An 18,258-nucleotide genomic window follows, 5' to 3' on the forward strand; every position below is an offset into this window, starting at 1 on the left:
TGTGTAAGCTTGCATTTTTTTTATTTGCTTATTTACGTTGAACCATCATATCTAAGAAATGCCCTGCGTTTTATCCAACTGGTTCTTCTACATTACCCTTATCTAAGTAAATCACAAATGTAACTAAACGCAAAATAAGTGATGTTCATTTAAGAAAAGATTTGCTCCCACAGAAAGAACTAAAACGAAGAATCATACTCTATTACTTTAGGTCGGTCTACACGGCAAAGAAATCTTTTGGTGAACTTTTCACTTTAGGAATGAAGGACAAGAATTTTTCAAGCGTTCAGGAAAGCTGAGAAAGGTAAAAAATAGGATTCCATGCATTATGAAACGGTGTACGAATAAATTCATTGAAAACGGTAGAGATTATGTTAAGAAGTGATTAATGAAGTAAGACTTTATAGTCAGCAACAGAAAATAAATGTCATTTTTCATATTTTTTAATTTTTTAAACCCTTTCCCCGAAACAAACATGAAAAAAATAAGAAAATGACTTTTTTCTGTCTGTTTATGAATGCAGGTTCTTTCTAATTTAATGATGCAGAAGAAATGTGGCAACACTTGCTAAGCAAAATATATACACGATGAAACAGAAGAAACAATAAATCAAAGCAATCACTTAAAAAAATTACTCATTATAAAACACATGACACTCACAACAATAAGTTTTTCAACCAAAAAAGGTCAACAGGATCTGAAGAATACCAAGAATTACTTCGGCAAGTACTCACTAAATTTGTCGAACACCGCTGATGACACACTGCTTGGAAGACGAGCCTCCACTTTACTCATGACACAGTTGCAGTCACTGAGCGCTGGCCGGTGATGGTTATAATTATATTGTCTTTCATCTTATTTTAGCATCTTTTTTTAAAAAAACTTGTTACTCATTTTACACTGGCGCTGCCTCTTGGGGACGAGCGACCACACCCTCTTTCCATTGTCTTGCCAACTCTTAGGAAAACAAAATCTTCTTTTAGGATTAGTTGCTCATTTGCTGCGCGAGCAGTTACTGAAAAATAGCATATGACCGAATCTCTATTTAAAGTTCTTGAGAAAAAAAATACAAAATTCTAACATTTGAAGAACTTCACTAATGTGATTTTTTTTTTTTGTTGTTTGTTTGTTTGTTTTGTTTTGTTTTTTTTTTTTTTGTTTTGTTTTGTTTTTGTTGTGTGTTGTTTTTTTTTTTTTTTTTTGTTTTGTTTTTTTTTTTTATGCGCAAAGACATTCTAACCTAAGAAACAGTAATTTAGGTTTGGCTAACGACCACAACAAAAATTACGATTGTATCACAGACGCGTTCGGTGTCACGATCTGAACCTTCGCCTCAGGTGGTCCAACGACCCGCTCAGTGCGCATGCGCCGGCAGGCGAGAGAATGCGCATGCGCAGGCAAGTTCGAAACGTTATCTTGACATAATAATAATAACAAATGCAGAATTTGTGAAGCGCATACTCACACTCCTTAAGGAGCACGCTGCTATGTGGACAGCATACTAGGGACATGATAATAAACAAATAACATATGAACTACAAAAGAATAAACAACCCTACTAAACAAAGAATAAAAGATAAAATACAGAAAACACAAAGAGGAACGAAATAACAAGAACAAGAGCTGAGAGTAACATGATATTACCCAAGGAAGGGTGTGACAGAGGGAAAGGGAAAGTTTGTTAGGAGTAATGTGTACGGAAGAGGAGATAAGCGCAAACTCCCTAATAAACTTCTGAAACGCTTATATATTGTTGGCTAAATAACAGCAATTATATGCCTAGAAATAGATGTAATCCACTGTAAGACGAGAAATCCCGATATATAGCGCGGACAATGTATGTATGGAATCAAATGATGTAATGTGCTAACACGATCATTCTCTCATATATGCTATTGCTAGGACACTATGTCCCCCGAATTCAACGATCTGATCCGCTAAGACAAAAGCTAAAATATCCGGCACCAGACAAAGTTTATCTATTACCTACAAACATTCGTGAGGCGATGACGAGTTGATACCCTACTACCAAAAAAAAAATCATAAATAAAACTTCGTCATGGAGACCTTAGCCGCACTGAGTGTTAACAAAAGCATTAACCTCGCGGAGGTCACTGCAAGAAGAGACTTCGCATTACGAATGCAAGGGTCGTAAGGGCCATAAATATGAATGGCTTTTTTACCTGGTCCACGTGCATTTCGTGAAGCGTGAAAGTGCTGGAAACATTTTCACTTTATGAGCATTTCTGCCAACAGATCATTATCAATCAAATATTTCTCGCCTATCAGTTCAAACCATTTTGGCGAGGACACGACACCAGAAAGCATGATTCCTCAGGTAATAGGTTCTGACAGCCCTACATCCTGCATCGACCACCGTTTCCAATTTTTTTCCCCTCACCCTCTGCCTCTTCCTCATCATGCTAGTCGATAACTGCCTAAAGGGTGAAAAGACGTTAGAGAAAGTAACTTTTGCAATTTCATACTTGCAAGAGGAACCAAAAGGTTATGGATCAGGTGATGGAGGGAAAAAATCACATTTCGAGTTATTTTCTCTTCCAGTCTATGGAATGAACACGTAGAGTAACCATCCCCCACACCACAGGCCCGACCACTCTACGCAGTTACTCCAGTTCTGTAAAGCAGTCTGGTGGTGCATCTGTCACCGATGTCGTGAGGACTGCTGTCCTAGGTTAATCTCTTCTTAGACACGCTGTTCTTTCCCTGTATACCGCACCTCTTACAGGGCTGTGTTGTGATAAAGCTTTAGCTGCTGGCTCGGGGTCCAACATGTTTCCTCCCTCCACACAAGCATCGCCACTATTCCTGTAGTGCATTGTGGGGTTTGCGCTACAATGACTCGAGACAAAAGATGGTATTGTCAGAATGCCTGCACTTTTTTGACATTCGACTACCAATGAACCACAGAATTCAGAACGACGGGCTTCCACTGAAACCTACTGATCCCATATTACACCCCTGTTACACCTTCTTTGGTATCCACACTGTTATCCCCTTCCCCTTGCTACATACTCTAAATCCAGCAAACGGGTAAAGTTGGTGAACGTAGCCAAACGGTTGTACATGATATAGTGAAAATAAATAGAGGAATGCGTCAAAACATGTCCTGGCGATAGCATTTGTTGGAAAATAAAATGTAGAATGCAGGCAACAGAAATATCCACACTATCCTAAAACATGCAAAGACATAAAGCCATAACCAAAGTTTGTCACCATTTAATATTCAAGTTCATACAACAGTACACGTTTGTTTCAGGATCTGGACTTCTCTTTTTCAGAACAGAAGGCATTTGAAAAGATATCTCAAGGTATCTTACAGTGTTTATCAAAATACCTAAATATTGGTTCACAACTTCCAGCATCCCTGTGTATGTCAAGGACAAGTTTCAGTCATAAAATCATGGCCCAACACAAGAGACAAGTGGTCATCCACCAAAACTCATGCTTACAATCCTCACTCAACATCTCCATCTCACAGGCACACTAGGGTGGCAGGGGGAAGGGGCAGTGTTATGTGCAGCACAGTAGTGCAGACATCACCTGTCTTGCTTTAATATGTCACATACTGTAAATAACATTTGTGCAAGGAGATCTATGCATATTTTCATTTCTTTAATAATCTATACATTATATCATTAATATTGAATTACCTTGGCCTCTTGACATCACAATCACATCTGGTTCATTTAGGACAGAACAGGTTGCATACAGAAGAATCCCTAAGTTTCATTTAAACAATGGAATACTTTATAAAAACACACACACGTTATAACACACACACATAAAAAAATGGGCATATTTTGTCAACATAATTATGACAAATATCAGCAGAGGTATTATTATGAATTTACAAAATATTTTAAAGAAAAACAAAAGCCCCTTCCAGTAATACACATAAAGCATTATGACCATGCTTAAATAGTTTTTTCCAGCAATCTACTTTCACTAAAAGTTGTCTTATAAGACTTTGCACACATACTATCACCACATTCCACAAAGAAAACCCTTTACCACCGTCTTCCCTTTACTATTAAGATCAATTTTGATATACTCTTTAACTTAAAAACAACAATTTATACCAGACAAATAATCCAAGCATCTCAAATATCATGAAATGTGTCGCACCATCACCCTACCCCATTAGAATCAATGTTTTTATGGGAAATTCAGAGCACAGCAAAAATATTTAACATTTAGTAATAAACAATGCTAGCAAATGTAGGTGGGGAGTTTTTTTTTCTTTAAAACACAAAATATTGCAATTACAACAGTCTGCACATCACATCTCATGGTCATAACAAAACCTTCATAGAAATAATACATGAAAAGAAGAAAATCACACATTAGATTCTATGACACTCTTGGTAAAAAGAGAAAAGGTCAACTTACTAAAATTTGCAAATCCCCTAAGCTAGCTGTCACCAGTTAGACAAACTTGCACAAGTGTTAAGGAAGGGATGTTTTGCCATAATGTTTTTACACTAAGCAGCTAATAGCAGCAAACAAGCATCTCTTATTTGCATCTGAAGCTATCAAGTAAAAATAAGGTAAAATTATGTTAGCAAGATTGCATAAAAAAGCTGTTTCAAATACTCTTTGTTCATCAAAACTTTCCCTTCCATTTCAGATCAAGTCAAAATGGTACGAATTTGGTCGGTTTGCGTATTCAGTGATACTGCTGTTAAGATATATGAAACCTGAAATGAATCACATGAAGACCTGACAGTTGATATCATAATTACTGGTTCCATAATTAATACAGAAAAAACAAATCTGGTTATAAGTGCTAGGAAAATATATGTGAACATACATAAATGACTCAAGCGGTTTACAAATTCGCAACTATTGCTAATCAAAGCACAAAAAAAAAAAGTAATACCATTGCACTAGGCAAATTTTTGTCAAATGTTTTAGTTCAGAGTAAATTCATAGTAGCTCAAAGGACATTATTTGTTTAAATGTATGCTCTCTTGTGCATACCAATATGCATTATTCTTAATGAACATTAGACAGCTTGCTTTAGAAACTTTGAATTATGGCTAGCCAGTGAATCCACACTTAGCAGTTTAAGAAACATGTTTTTCTTCTTCCTGCTCCCAAACATTCAGCAAGTATGTTTAGCACCTATAGAACAGTAAATATATAGTGCCAGACAGAGGTAGCAATAACTGAAGTCCTCATTCTGGATATTATTCTTTACCCTACTTTACTTATGCAGCATTGTAACTGAGCCACAGCAGTTTACATTTTAAGTGATGCTATTAAAAAAAGCATCGTGAGTGGCATGCAATGCCAAATGAAAACTTTTGGCACTCCTGTAACACTACTGAGTGGTTTTTCCCACCAAAATGCCCTGCACAGTAAGAAATATCCAGATGCTTTAACTACAAGAAAATGTAAATCTCAGGCACTTAGATATCAAACCTTATGTCAGCTAATTCCTTTACCACTGCCTCTCTCTTTTTTTCCCTTCGAAAACATGATTGTGTAAAAGACATCCTGTCTCTTTTAAACATGTAACCTGGGTATTCTTCAGGACAAGTTCTTTGTTTAACATTGCAATTTAAAACCTACTGCAACTCAAAAACAAGTCTATATAATATATTGATATATTGTGAATTTTGCATTTCAATCAGTATACATATATTACTACATACATCTTCGCAACTTGGGGGGAAAATGCATCACAATTCTAAAACATACTATAAAATTTAAGAAAATGTATCCATAACTGTGAACTGTAAAGAGCAGGGTGTGTGTACTTTTTTATCTGCTATACAAATAATAGTGAGATTACTAGATATCAATGAAATGCACACAATGGAAAATCAATGGCAAAGAACTAAAAAAAATGTGTCTGATATGCTCTAGGGAGGAAAAGTCTAATGATGTATGGCTTCTCTTTTTTCTTTAAAGCATGCAGATGTGTGTATGGGTGCATGCATGAACACACAAACAATGCTTGCACTTGTGCACTCACAATCTAAGACAACAGAAAAGAAGTCAAGAAGAAAACAGAAATCTTGAGCTTAACGGGAATTTTTACCAGGCAAAAATCTCCAAATATGGCACAAGACAAATCCACAATTTAAAAAAACAATTTAAAATTTGTCTCATCCATTCTTTCACAATTTTTACCCTGAGTTTTAGTAGTTCTCTTAAACAGTTTAGAGGCGTTTAGATAATTATATGCAGCTGGATGAAACGAGAGTAAAAGGCCAAAAGAAAATGTATGAAGAAGTGCAAAGGACAGTAAAATAACAATTCTTTTGCTAAGGACCATGTATCCCTAGCACATAAATTATCACACATTATGTAACGAGAGTGGAAAGGCTGCAGTATCTCCACACTAGAAAATCTAGTGACTTCTCAAATTAGCAGATCAACTGGTCATCTTTTTTCTCCACAAGGGCGGCATGATGTAAGAAAACACAGTGTGTTCATCAGCGTAGCAACATCAGAATGAGCATGCAGTAGTTCAGCAGCCAAAGTGTCACATAAGGGAAATGTTATGTTGTCATAAACCTGGCTGTGCTGCAAGATGATGTTCACCTATAGTATGGCACACAAAACAGCTGCTGCTACCATTCTGCATCTCCACTGGCTTTTTGAAAGACAAAATCCCTTCCATTTAGATTCATGATGCCATCCTTCAGAGTAAACTTCCATTTGTTTTTGTTTCTGTTGATCTGCAAACATGGCATTCAAACTGAATTATTTTTCACTTACAGTACAGTGTGGGGTAATTGCCTTGTTCCTTTTGAAAAAAAAATTTGAAAAATTTGTAAGCACAGAAAAATCTAAAATAGTCATAAACTATAAGTGTTAGACACTCATTTAAGCACAGAACCACTAAATTTAAACATGTTCCTCACTTGCATTCACAACTAGAAACAGATCACTACCTTAACTGTCAAGTCCCTTAAAGATGTTAGCAAACAATATATATATGTAGCAAATCCTATCAACAATTTCTGAAAGCATTTTTATTTGTGAAACTATTATGCCCAGACTGAGCAAAATAACATACAATAAACATGCACATGTGCAAGTTCACACAACACACATGCCTGTGCTCCACAGACACGGAGTGGGGATGGGTGTTTTTGTCTAGTTGTTAACACACTTTGAGGAGCATGTGTTTAAAATTTTAAAACTTCGCCTTTCATGCTTGAGTCAAGTTTATATATAGTCAAGCCATACCTCAATTTTTTATTAACAATATTCTGTGTTGGCTGCCATAAGACTGGATGAAACATTGTCATTTAGATTGAATGATCATGCCTACCTTGTCATACTGACACACCACAACATTCTCAGCATCAAATAGTTCTGTGGGGTCTTCTTCACTGACATCATCTGCAGAGTTTAAAGGTTCCTGAAACAAAAAGAACAGGATGTACCTTCTCTTCTCAGGGCTTGTATCCCACCACAGGACACGTAGTTGTCCTCTGCTACTAACATAACCAAATAAGCTGCAAGAATCTGAATGCAGTACAGGACATATGTAACATAAAATTCTACTCTCCCACTTAAGACTCACTTCCTCTTCTCCTTGTTCTGCATCCTCATCATTCTGTTCCTCTTCATTATCATCATCATTTTCATCATTGTCAAAATCTTCGTCTTCTGACGAGCTGGTGTCACCTGTGCCATCAAGCTGGATGATACCAGACTGGTTCTAAAATGTAAGAAAGAAAAATGACTTACACAGAAAAGTCAGGCAGACCCAGGTCAAGCTATAACACATAGCTTCAAGTTGTACCACTGAATGCTATATTATGCTGTACACATTTATCACAATTGTTCAAACATTTAATGCAGGCAAAATTACAGCAGACAATTTTTCTGAAAATATGCTAACATATACATTTCAACAATCAACAAAAACTGGCCACTCACTGGGGCTGCCACCTGTGCTATGTTTGCCACATGCTGCCCTGACTGGCTCTGCACAAATGTCTGTTGAGGAATGGTAATTGTGGCAGTAAGTCCTTGAGCTCCACCAGCAAGATTCTGTACTATGAAATGTCCATTACCTGGTAATCCACAAAAAGAATACATACCCTTATCACACACACAAAATTCTATGTAAAGTCAATCTTCAGTGATAAAAGACCAAGGAATCAGCAGAGAGAGATTGCACAAAAGTGAGAGGTTTATTCTTCTCCCTAAAAAAATTCATCTACTCATGATCAGAAGCATATCAGCACTATACGCAGATTAATCATGCGCATACAACAGCCAATGACTTACCAGTGGGCTGCAGTGTTACATTCTGTGCCTGACCTGCTCCCAATGCAGCGATCTGGTGCTGGAACAAGCCCACCGGAAGAGCCATTGTTGCTGCAGCTGCTGCTCCTGACTGGGTGTAGAAGAGGAAAAGATGATTATGATCTCTGTTTGGCTTTAATACAAATTACTTGCAATTTGATCACAAGCAACATCTCACGACCAGTTTCAGAATTCTCTACTAAAATTCATTTCAAGTATTAAGACTTCTATTTTTCTGATGAAGGAAATAAGAAAAACAGGGGGGAAAAATACTGGAAATTGGTACATCTTGTAAACAACATTACAAAAAGCTTTTTAGACTTTGTACATTAACACTATGTTATGCATAATGGTGTAAAAGGCTGCAGAGCAGTGCCTCACGTAATGCAAAATTTAATTCTCAGGACACATACAACTCATCTAAACACAACATTATGACAGACATACTAACAACAATAACCTTCTAGGGCAGACCTGGGCAAAGGCCGGCCCGCGGGCAGGATCCGGCCCGCCTCCTGTCTCTGACCGGCCCGCCCGCTGGCCCGCCCGCCAGTATATATATATACTATGTATACAGTATTGGGTAAAACTGAGTTAGCTATATTAGTCCGGCCCTCTAAAAACATCCCAATTTCTCATGCGGCCCCTTGGGAAAATTAATTGCCCACCCCTGTTCTAGGGCATACCCCTGAGAAAATTCGTTTAAAAGTCCAGTAATTATTAAGTAGTCTGTACAAAAAGACAAGAATGCGGAGCCCTAGAGCAATAGCACATTCAAACTGTTTACTCACCAGCTCCCTAGCTTGATTTGTGATAGACACAGGGAATGTTTGCTGTGGCTGCTGTGCCGCTGTTGCCAGCACTAAAGGAAAATATACCAAAAAAAAAAAAAAAGGAATAAATCAAACACAGACCTAGGATCTAAAGAGTAAAGAGTCTATTATAACAAGATCAAAAATTTATCACAACAGTACAGCTGACTGCTAACACCAGATTTTCAAACATAATAACAAAAAGTCCAAAACACCTGTTCCTTAATTAATATTACTTCCTGCACAAAACATCTTTCTAGAACAGGGGTGGGCAAATAGCGGCCCGCGGGCCGCATGCGGCCCCCCAAGTGGTTCTCTGCGGCCCGCAGAAGCCCTTTGGCAACACAAAAAAAATATTACCGAAAACAAGTTACGCTTAGTCCCTTCCCATGCCTGCTGCGTACGTAATGGCCGGCCTTGATGCACCTGATGAATTACAACTTGAACTGATACACCTTCAATCAGATCATGCATTGAAGGAAAGGTTTTATTCCCTGTCACTGGTTGAGTTTTTATAAGTGCCTCTCCAACAAATCATTTCCTTGTTTAAGAGTATTTGCTGCCCAGCTATTTCAATATTTGGTTCAAGTTACATCTGTGGCAAAGTTTTTCCTGCATGAATATAAACAAGTCAAAGAACAGGTCATTGCTTTCAGATGCAAAACTTGCAGTCAGTTATGAGAGTATTTCTATCAGTTTATAATTTTGAGCCAAATTTTAAAAGAATTGTTCAGCAAAAATGTATTCAAAACATTTTTTCTCATTAAATTGTGTGTTGCTTAATTGTTCATTCTGGTTTTCTATTTATTCTACAGTGTTACATATTTAATGTGCTCATTATTAAATAAATGCGTTTGTTTACAATTTGGCGATTTTACGTCGTTTTTGTATTCAATTACAAGGTGCGGCCCTCGGACTAGTCATGACCCAGCAATGCGGCCCTCGCAACAAAAAAGTTTGCCCACCCCTGTTCTAGAATATTTCAAGACGCAATTCTTAGAGTACATCTCAAGGTTTTACTTTTCATTTTCAACTAACCATCAGAATAGGTACTAGCACACAAAAATTGGGTTTTTTATGTGTTTCTGTTATTTTAACAAGAAAGTACATGAAAATATAAGAAAAACGAAACAGAGTCTCTATCTCTGTTTTGGAGATATTGCTAATTGAAAATGGTGATTTGCCTCACAGCTTTACTTTGGATCATGTTTGAAATATCTGAAGATCTCAGAAGTACCCAAATACTTTGTATGAGGAGTTACCAACACTTTCTTTCAATTCAAGTGACTAAAAAGCTAATTTGCAAAAATGACATACTGGAAAATACACATCAAAAGTTTGAAGAGCTTTGTACTTTGTGTTGTCTCTTATTGTGCATTAGAACTGTTATAGTCTTTAAAAAATACATAGGCATTTTTTCCAATGTTTAATTCATTTAATTCATATATTTATCAATATCCATGAAAAAGCTAGTGAACAAGAACACAAATACCAACCCAACCACCAAAACACATTGCAAAGCACACAGAAAATGGCCACCGCCTGTATGTCGGGTACCATTTATCTTCCCAATGATTTTTTCCAGTCACACAAAACAATGAGATCTGTTATTCAACTGATGAAAAGTTGTTCTTTAATGTGATATATAAAATACTTTGATTCTCCTGCCTTCATGACCTTAGCAATTAGCACATAAAGACACTAAAACAGTATAAACAAAATCTGTATAACAGGCACTTAATTAAAAAAAATATTTAAGAAACTACCTCCACGGGGAACATAACCCTGGTGTAGTGCTTGTGACTGTGACTGTTGCAGAATGAGAGGGTAGGAGGTGGGCAAGTGCACTTCTGTTTCAACATTTGCTGGTTCCATTGCCTTTGATGCACTCAGTTTGGTTTCCCATAACTGCAAAAAGGACACCAGGTATTATGATTTAGCTCAAACTGTGTTTAGCTCTGTGACTCTTAATTTTTGCTGCATAATATATGCCACCATAACCATATCAGCATAAAGCTTATGTCATGTCCACTTAAAGAAACAGCATTAATGTGTTGAACATCTTAAATGCATTTTCTACAAAAAATAAAAATATTTTGCTTGCATCAAATTAAACAATCAATATTACATTCAAGCCGTCTCTCTAAACAAGTATATGCTTATGATACATATCTTTTATTCTGCTATATAGCTGCAGCATAATCATCAGGTTCCACATCATAATTCCTTGATCCACACTTTTATTCATTCTGACAGACTTAAAACTTTCTCAGCTGTGCAAAGGTATTACAAACACAGAAATGAATCAATTTATTTTTGTTATATTTAATTTGAACTATAATAAAGGTAATTCACATCTAAAAATTTATTGCCATTATTTTATGCATTGAAAAAACAGCAAAATGCAAGATAGTTTAAGATAAACTGTTCTTAAGAACCCTAGTGCAGTCTGCACAAAACTGCATAAAAATGGGTGTGAGTAAAACCATACCTCATCATTATTAAACTGTATATTAATAAATGTTTTAAAAAATTAATTTAAATAATGCTTAACAACATATCTCTATACTGAGTTATGCAAGGGACAAAGCCCACTGCATAGGTTTAAAAATGCACATGCAGATTGCCTCCCTTGAACTGTTAGCATTTAATTTTGTATACACAACAAATATAAAAATGTGCATACGCCATAAGATAAAATACACCACTGTCACTACAACCAGTGTGGTCCAGAACTGACGAATTCAAAAATTAATGTTATGCCATTGCCTTTTATTGCTGACCACAACATTGTCATTTATGCTATGATTAAGATTACACCCATGACTGAGACATCAATTTTTTTTCCATGATATAAAACTAATAAAACCAATTAAGACCTATTATAATAGTTAACTTCCAACACAATGATCTCAAAATTAAGTAACAACACTACAAATATAATCAGACATCAAAGCAGTGTAAGACAGGTACCAAACAATATTAATCATTGGAATTGATATTTAGCATTTAAGGAATTCAAATTAGTCAGTAATAAAATAATGTACCTGTCTCAGCTCCTGAAGCACCTGCTCATCAACACCTTCATCCAGAAAGGCTTCTTTCACATTGTTAATAACATCATCCACAACTGTTTTATACAGTGAACTCTGTTAAAAACAAAATATTTCAATCATAATTAAAAGTAGCACACTTTCATTTTGATCTTTGTTAAACCAATAAAATTAAATAGGGGATTAATTTCTATCAATAAATTAGTTTTTTAAGTATTTCATATGCAAATGTAAACCATGCAAAAACTAAGATTCTGTTTATCTTCTTTTCAGTATATTGTTTTTGTTCTTTCTTTCACTTGCTCATATTTTCAACCTTGTAACTTGAAATTATTTGTAACTAGAACTTTTAGATATAGTAACTGAGCACATCTCCCATTTTAAATTGCCCATTGGGATTAACAAGTTGGTCATTGTCATTGTGAATATATCTCTAAACACATGAACAGGCATGGAGTTGCACACAACACTGCAGCATTTCATTCTGTTGCACGCATCATCATACAGTAATCCTTTGTTTATTGCGGAAGAAGCGTTCCAGAACCACCAGCGATAACCGAAAATCCACGAAATAGAAACAGTATATTTATTTATGTAATTATACACTATATTAAGGCTTTATAAACCCTCCCTGATACTTTTACGCTACATAAACCTTTCCCATTTCCTTAATAACCATTCACACACTGTTGTTTACAATGCGTGTAGCATCTCAGGTAAGCGATGCTGGTTCTCGTTTCAGAGTTAATACATACACTATTTTCTGTAATCATATTAATTTTATTATTTATATTTCTTTAGTGTTAGAATTAATATTAATAATATAGTTTGATACCCTTTGGGCTTTTTTCATCTAGAAATATTTTTTTTGATGTCCACTGATTGAATTTTGCAGAAAGTCCGCGAATCAATTTTCCCATTAATTTCTTATAAAAACCTGCAAAATAGTGAAGTCGCGAAAGGTGAGGCGCGAAGTGGAAAAGGATTACTGTATTGCTACATAAAAAAAATTATGAAGATAACAACAAATGTATGTGCATGGTTCTAACTTTTTCAAAAAAGGCAAATATACTTATTTCACTTTTACCAGATTATATATATTTTTTCCTTTTTGGATCCACTTATTTGTTCATACAGCACCAATAGGTACTAGAACTGTTATGAACTAATTTTACTAGTTTAATATTGTTGGTGTGAAAATTTATATGGGAAATCTCTTGAAAACCACTGATTCAGGAGAAATCATACGATCAAGTCAATTGTCACTTGAGAGGCATTCAATTCTGGGAGTTTGAAATGTCGATGCTCTTTCCAATACAGGAGACATTGTTGCCATGTGCTCGTAGTCTTTGTATCGTTATGGTCTGTTCTTATCTTTCATTTTCGACAAAAACGCAGCAATAATAACTTTTGTCTACACTTATGGATGCTCTTTACGACCTACATGTGATAAAAAAATTTCGTATTACTAAGCATCACTTTTGGAATATGTGCTCATGACATCAGTACACAGGTATCTGTTGTAAATTTTTTGCTTGTCTATGAGAGGGAGTTTAATGCGTCGCATTGGGGTGTGAAGGTAACACCGACAGACTCGACTTTTATCTTGAGAAGATTATTAGTTACAGCAGCATTACAATAGGAATAATGAACCATGAAAACAATTCAAAATATTCTCCTCTTTATTCTGACCCGATTGTTTCTCTAGTTCTAGGTCAAACTGCGCTATGATTTCAGCTTATCGTGTTCAGACGCTGACGAGAATTAAGGCAAGTGAAAATCTCTTTCTAATAAAGAGAGGGAGTTGAAATTATATATTACACCAAACACTCACGACTTGATTTGCGGTGGACATGATTAGTCCGTGACGAAATCTATGAACTTCTGTTGCTGGCTTCTCAGAAGCCGCCCTGCAGCTGTCGTGTCGTCCTTATATACAGGCAAGCAGTTACTTTGCTAGAGGGGGGTACTACAATAAAGAAACTTCGCGTACATTCCGAGTGAATGCGAAGTCTCGCGGTACGAAGCGAGAGAATGCTTAATGAGGTTTACACAGGTTTGGTGTGTATGTGTGTGAAAGGAAGGTCACTGGCAAAGTACGCTTTTTAACAATTATTTTAGTGGTTATTATCTACATTTGACGAGTTGCGAAAAAGGAAATAGAAAAAATTTACATACCTTTGACCAGGGCCGCCGAGAGTCAGTACGGGTTCCGGGTCAGACGACTTTCCGGGCCCCTTCACTGTCATCGTGAATTATTTTCTCAATCTTTAATAATTTGTTAACAATTCGATCGTCGAAATCTACATTTCATTCAGTAAAGTAATATAAACTGCAAACATTAGGACAAGTGTACTAGGATTTACATCGCTACTTGTAACATAGAGTTTCCAAACAGGTGGTTATTATTTACAGTACTGTCTTCAAGTGGCATAGGCAGTTTTGCGTGGTGGTGTGGTTATTTCAGGGTGCGCACACTAAGCACACTTGGCCCACCACCTCCGACTTCAGCACTCATGGACCACTCTTTGTCTGGTCTCTACCCTTCGACCTGTCCGACTTGGGTGACCCTGCTAGGAGCTGATGCTCCTGTCGGCATAGCTCTTAGGGTCATCGAGACACGCAAGCCCCCCGACCGCGGCGAGGTGGTGATCCAACAGGGGGCCGGTGGAGTCTCTGCAGAAGACCACTGATTTCATATCAAGAGCTGGTCTCCAAGTGTGAAAGAGGCGAACGACAAAAAAAAAAAAAAAAAATTTACAGTACAAGGATCGACAGTGTCGGGAATTACCCAAATACAACACTGCCCGCTCTAATAATGTAGGTCCATACAATACCTTGTGCATCCATTGCCTTATATATATATATTGTCGTTGCGAGTCGAGACCTCTATCAGTCACTATCCGTTCAAATATTTGTTTAATTTTAGCAAACATTTGCTTTGTTATAACCATCAGTAACTGTTATTAACTTTAATATTATAAGTAGATCAAAAGGAGAGGGTTTGTGACAATGACAAAAGTATACTTGTATATTTTGGCTCATCGATCATTCACTATAACACTGAATTGTAATAAAAACAAGTTATGCGGTCAGGCCTTAAACTAAGTGTATGTAGCTATCTCTAATGTCCAACCGTCCAAGCTTTCTTTGGTCCAAGGACGCCGAGCAAAAGGGAGGGGGAAATTAAGTGTCAAACACTCAGCGACTTTGACTGATGACGTCTAAATAGCTCATAAAGGTTGGTCGATGTACCTCAAAACTCCGACCATTTATTTCCCATGAAATCCCGTCGAGTCTTCCAGAAACTATAAATCACCCCCTTACCTTCTTGTCAGGTGGGCAGCAACAATGCATTCCGGCCCATGGGTGGAAGTTGCTGTCATCACTCTCACTGGCCTCTAATTAAAACAGGGCCAATATAAAAATTACATAATTAGCATGTGCCTGGATTGTTGGTGTCCAGAAAAAGAGCAGTTTAATGAAAACCTTGCCCCTGTGGGACCCCGGGGTATGCTTGCCTAGCAAGCATTGCAAGAATAGGGTCCCTGCCATCCAGCCAGGCATGTCGTAAGAGGCGACTAAGGTGGACACCTCACCTAGAGGTAAAATAGGTTGTGGTAGGGCTAACAACCCCACCATGTAAAAAAAATCCTGTTACAGAAACTAAAACCAGAGAACTCGTCACAGATGGCGAAGGTAATGAAGCACACCAGGAGACTGGACTAATGACGGACGACAGCCAAACCCGAAAGGGAGCTGGCGCCCCGACAGCGGATTTACTGAAGCCGAGGCAGAAGTTGAGGGTGGGGTGCTGGAACGTCAGACCTTGTACAGACTGGCAGGATGCTCCAATTAGTCAAGGAGTTTGACAACTACAACTTGGACATCCTGGGAGTCAGTGAGGTCAGATGGACCGGCACGGGAAAGAGGAGACTAGCGTCAGGACATACCATCTTGTTTTCTCAGGAAGATCAGACGCTCAGGCACTCTGAAGGAGTAGCTCTACTCCTCAACAAGAAACGGAAAGGCACTGCTGGAATGGAAGCCTTATGGACCCAGGCTTTTGAGAGCAAGATTCCATTCCAAGTACACCAAGCTGACAGTGCTAGCCTGCTATGCACCAACAAATGACTCTGAGGCAGAAGACAAGGATGCTTTTTACGATCAGCTCCAGGCAGCCTCAGAAAGCGTTCCAGCCCACGACATGTTGCTCATCATCGGCGATCTCAATGCCAAGGTGGGAAGTGACAACACCTGCAGGGAGCATGTCATGGGCAAACATGGAATCGGAAGCATCAATGACAACGGAGAGAGACTGGCAGACTTTTGTGAAGAAAACAACCTACTGATTGGAGGCACACTCTTCCCACACAAAGACATCCACAAGGCAACATGGACATCACCAGATGGGATCACAAAGAACCAGATAGACCATGTCATCATCAACCGAAAATGGAGGAGCTCACTTCAAGATGTTAGAGCCTACAGAGGAGCAGACATTGCCAGTGACCACACTCTTGTGATAGCCACAGTTTCTCTGAAGCTGCGTCGATCACGAGGAAAACAGGCACGTCAGCAGAGAGTGGACTCCGGCAACTGAAAAAAATCCAGCCACCGAAAGGGCCTTTGCTATGGAAGTAAAGAACAGGTTCCAGGCACTAGGAGACCAACAAGAGATGACCTTAGACGACTTCAATCGAGTATTACAGGAATCAGGAGAGAAAATACTGGGCTTCCAACGGAAAAAGAAAGAACAGTGGATCAGAGAAGAGACATGGAAGAAGATAGAAGAGAGAAAGTCAGCCAAACAAAGAATCAACAGCACCAGATCTGAACGCCTGAAGGAACAACACAGACAAAGATATGCAAAACTGAACAAAGAGGTAAAGAGGATGACAAGAACCGACAAAATATATCACATAGAGAAACTGGCAGATGAAGCAGAAAATGCAGCAAGTAAAAATGACCTGAAGACACTGTACAAGATAAACAAACAGCTAAACAACGGGTTTAAGAACAGTGATGTGCCAGTGAAAGACGTGAACGGTAATGTCGTCGAGGGAGAGGCAGGAAAACTACAGCGCTGGAGGGAGCATTTTGAGTCAGTTCTGAACAGACCAGATCCCCCTCAGCTTGCAGACATCCAGCCAGCAGCTATAGACCTTGACATCTGCACAGACCCACAAGCTGGAAGAAGTGACAGCAGCAGTCAAGACAAATGAAGAGCGGCAAAGCACCAGGGGCAGATGGAATAACAGCAGAGATGTTGAAAGCAGACGTGAATGTGACAGCTCCCAAGCTGACTGAAATCTTCAGGCAAATTTGGGAATCAGGGCAGGTCCTGTTGCGTGGAAGACAGGGCTCATCTTCAAGTTACCCAAGAAAGGAGATCTTGGAGACTGCAATAATTGGAGGGGCATAACACTTCTTTCCCTCACCAGCAAGGTCTTCAGCAAGATTGTTTTGTCAAGACTGACGGCAACTCTTGAGAAAGACCCTCCGACCACAGCAAGCAGGATTTCGCCCTGGGCGATCCTGCTCCGAACACATCTTCATTCTGCGACAGATTCTGGAGCAGAGCAACGAATGGAACACACCGCTGTACATCAATTTCATCGACCTGGAGAAGGCTTTTGACAGCATCCACCGCGAGTCCTTATGGAAGATCTGAGGCATTACGGAGTCCCTGCAAAACTTGTTCAGGTCATTGCAATGCTGTACAGCGATTTCAAATCCAGGTTGTCTGTGACACGGAGCTCACAGACCCCTTCAACGTCAGTACCGGGGTGAAGCAGGGCTGCATTCTGTCGCCGTTCCTCTTCATCCTGGCCATGGACTGGATCATGAAGACTTCCACCGACAGCGAGAGGAGAGGGCTCAGATGGACCATGACTATGACAGCAACAACAGCACTGGAAGACTTGGACTTTGCTGATGACATTGCCCTGCTGTCACACCGCCACCAAGACATGCAGGAAAAAACAAAGGCCTTCTCAGAAACAGCTGGAAACCTTGGCTTGAAGGTCAGCACAAAAAAGACTAACAGTATGAGAGTGAACGCCAGAGTCCAAGACAGCATCAAACTAAATGGAGAA

At 38.4% G+C, this 18,258-nt stretch overlaps 1 protein-coding gene across 1 annotated transcript; it reads right to left on the bottom strand.

Annotated features, from left to right (window-relative positions):
• Positions 1–3,221: 3,221 nt before the first annotated feature.
• LOC112569998 (transcription initiation factor IIA subunit 1-like) lies at positions 3,222–14,142 on the bottom strand. Its single transcript, XM_025248146.1, has 9 exons — positions 13,995–14,142; positions 12,155–12,256; positions 10,874–11,015; positions 9,087–9,157; positions 8,278–8,386; positions 7,924–8,060; positions 7,565–7,702; positions 7,310–7,399; positions 3,222–6,710 (listed from the first exon to the last, which is right to left on the bottom strand). Exons 1-9 carry the CDS (start codon positions 14,013–14,015, stop codon positions 6,603–6,605), a joined length of 918 nt encoding a protein of 305 aa, XP_025103931.1. The 5' UTR covers positions 14,016–14,142; the 3' UTR covers positions 3,222–6,602.
• Positions 14,143–18,258: the final 4,116 nt, after the last annotated feature.

Source organism: Pomacea canaliculata, linkage group LG8, assembly GCF_003073045.1.
Source record: "Pomacea canaliculata isolate SZHN2017 linkage group LG8, ASM307304v1, whole genome shotgun sequence".
NCBI lineage: Eukaryota > Metazoa > Mollusca > Gastropoda > Architaenioglossa > Ampullariidae > Pomacea > Pomacea canaliculata.

Coding starts and splice junctions, on each gene's coding strand:
- LOC112569998 (XM_025248146.1), bottom strand. CDS start 14,015: ATGTCCACCGCAAATCAAGTC. Junction 9,158..10,873: donor GGGTTATGTTCCCCGTGGAG/GTAGTTTCTTAA, acceptor ATTTTCCTTTAG/TGCTGGCAACAGCGGCACAG. Junction 8,061..8,277: donor TGTAACACTGCAGCCCACTG/GTAAGTCATTGG, acceptor GTGGATTACCAG/GTAATGGACATTTCATAGTA.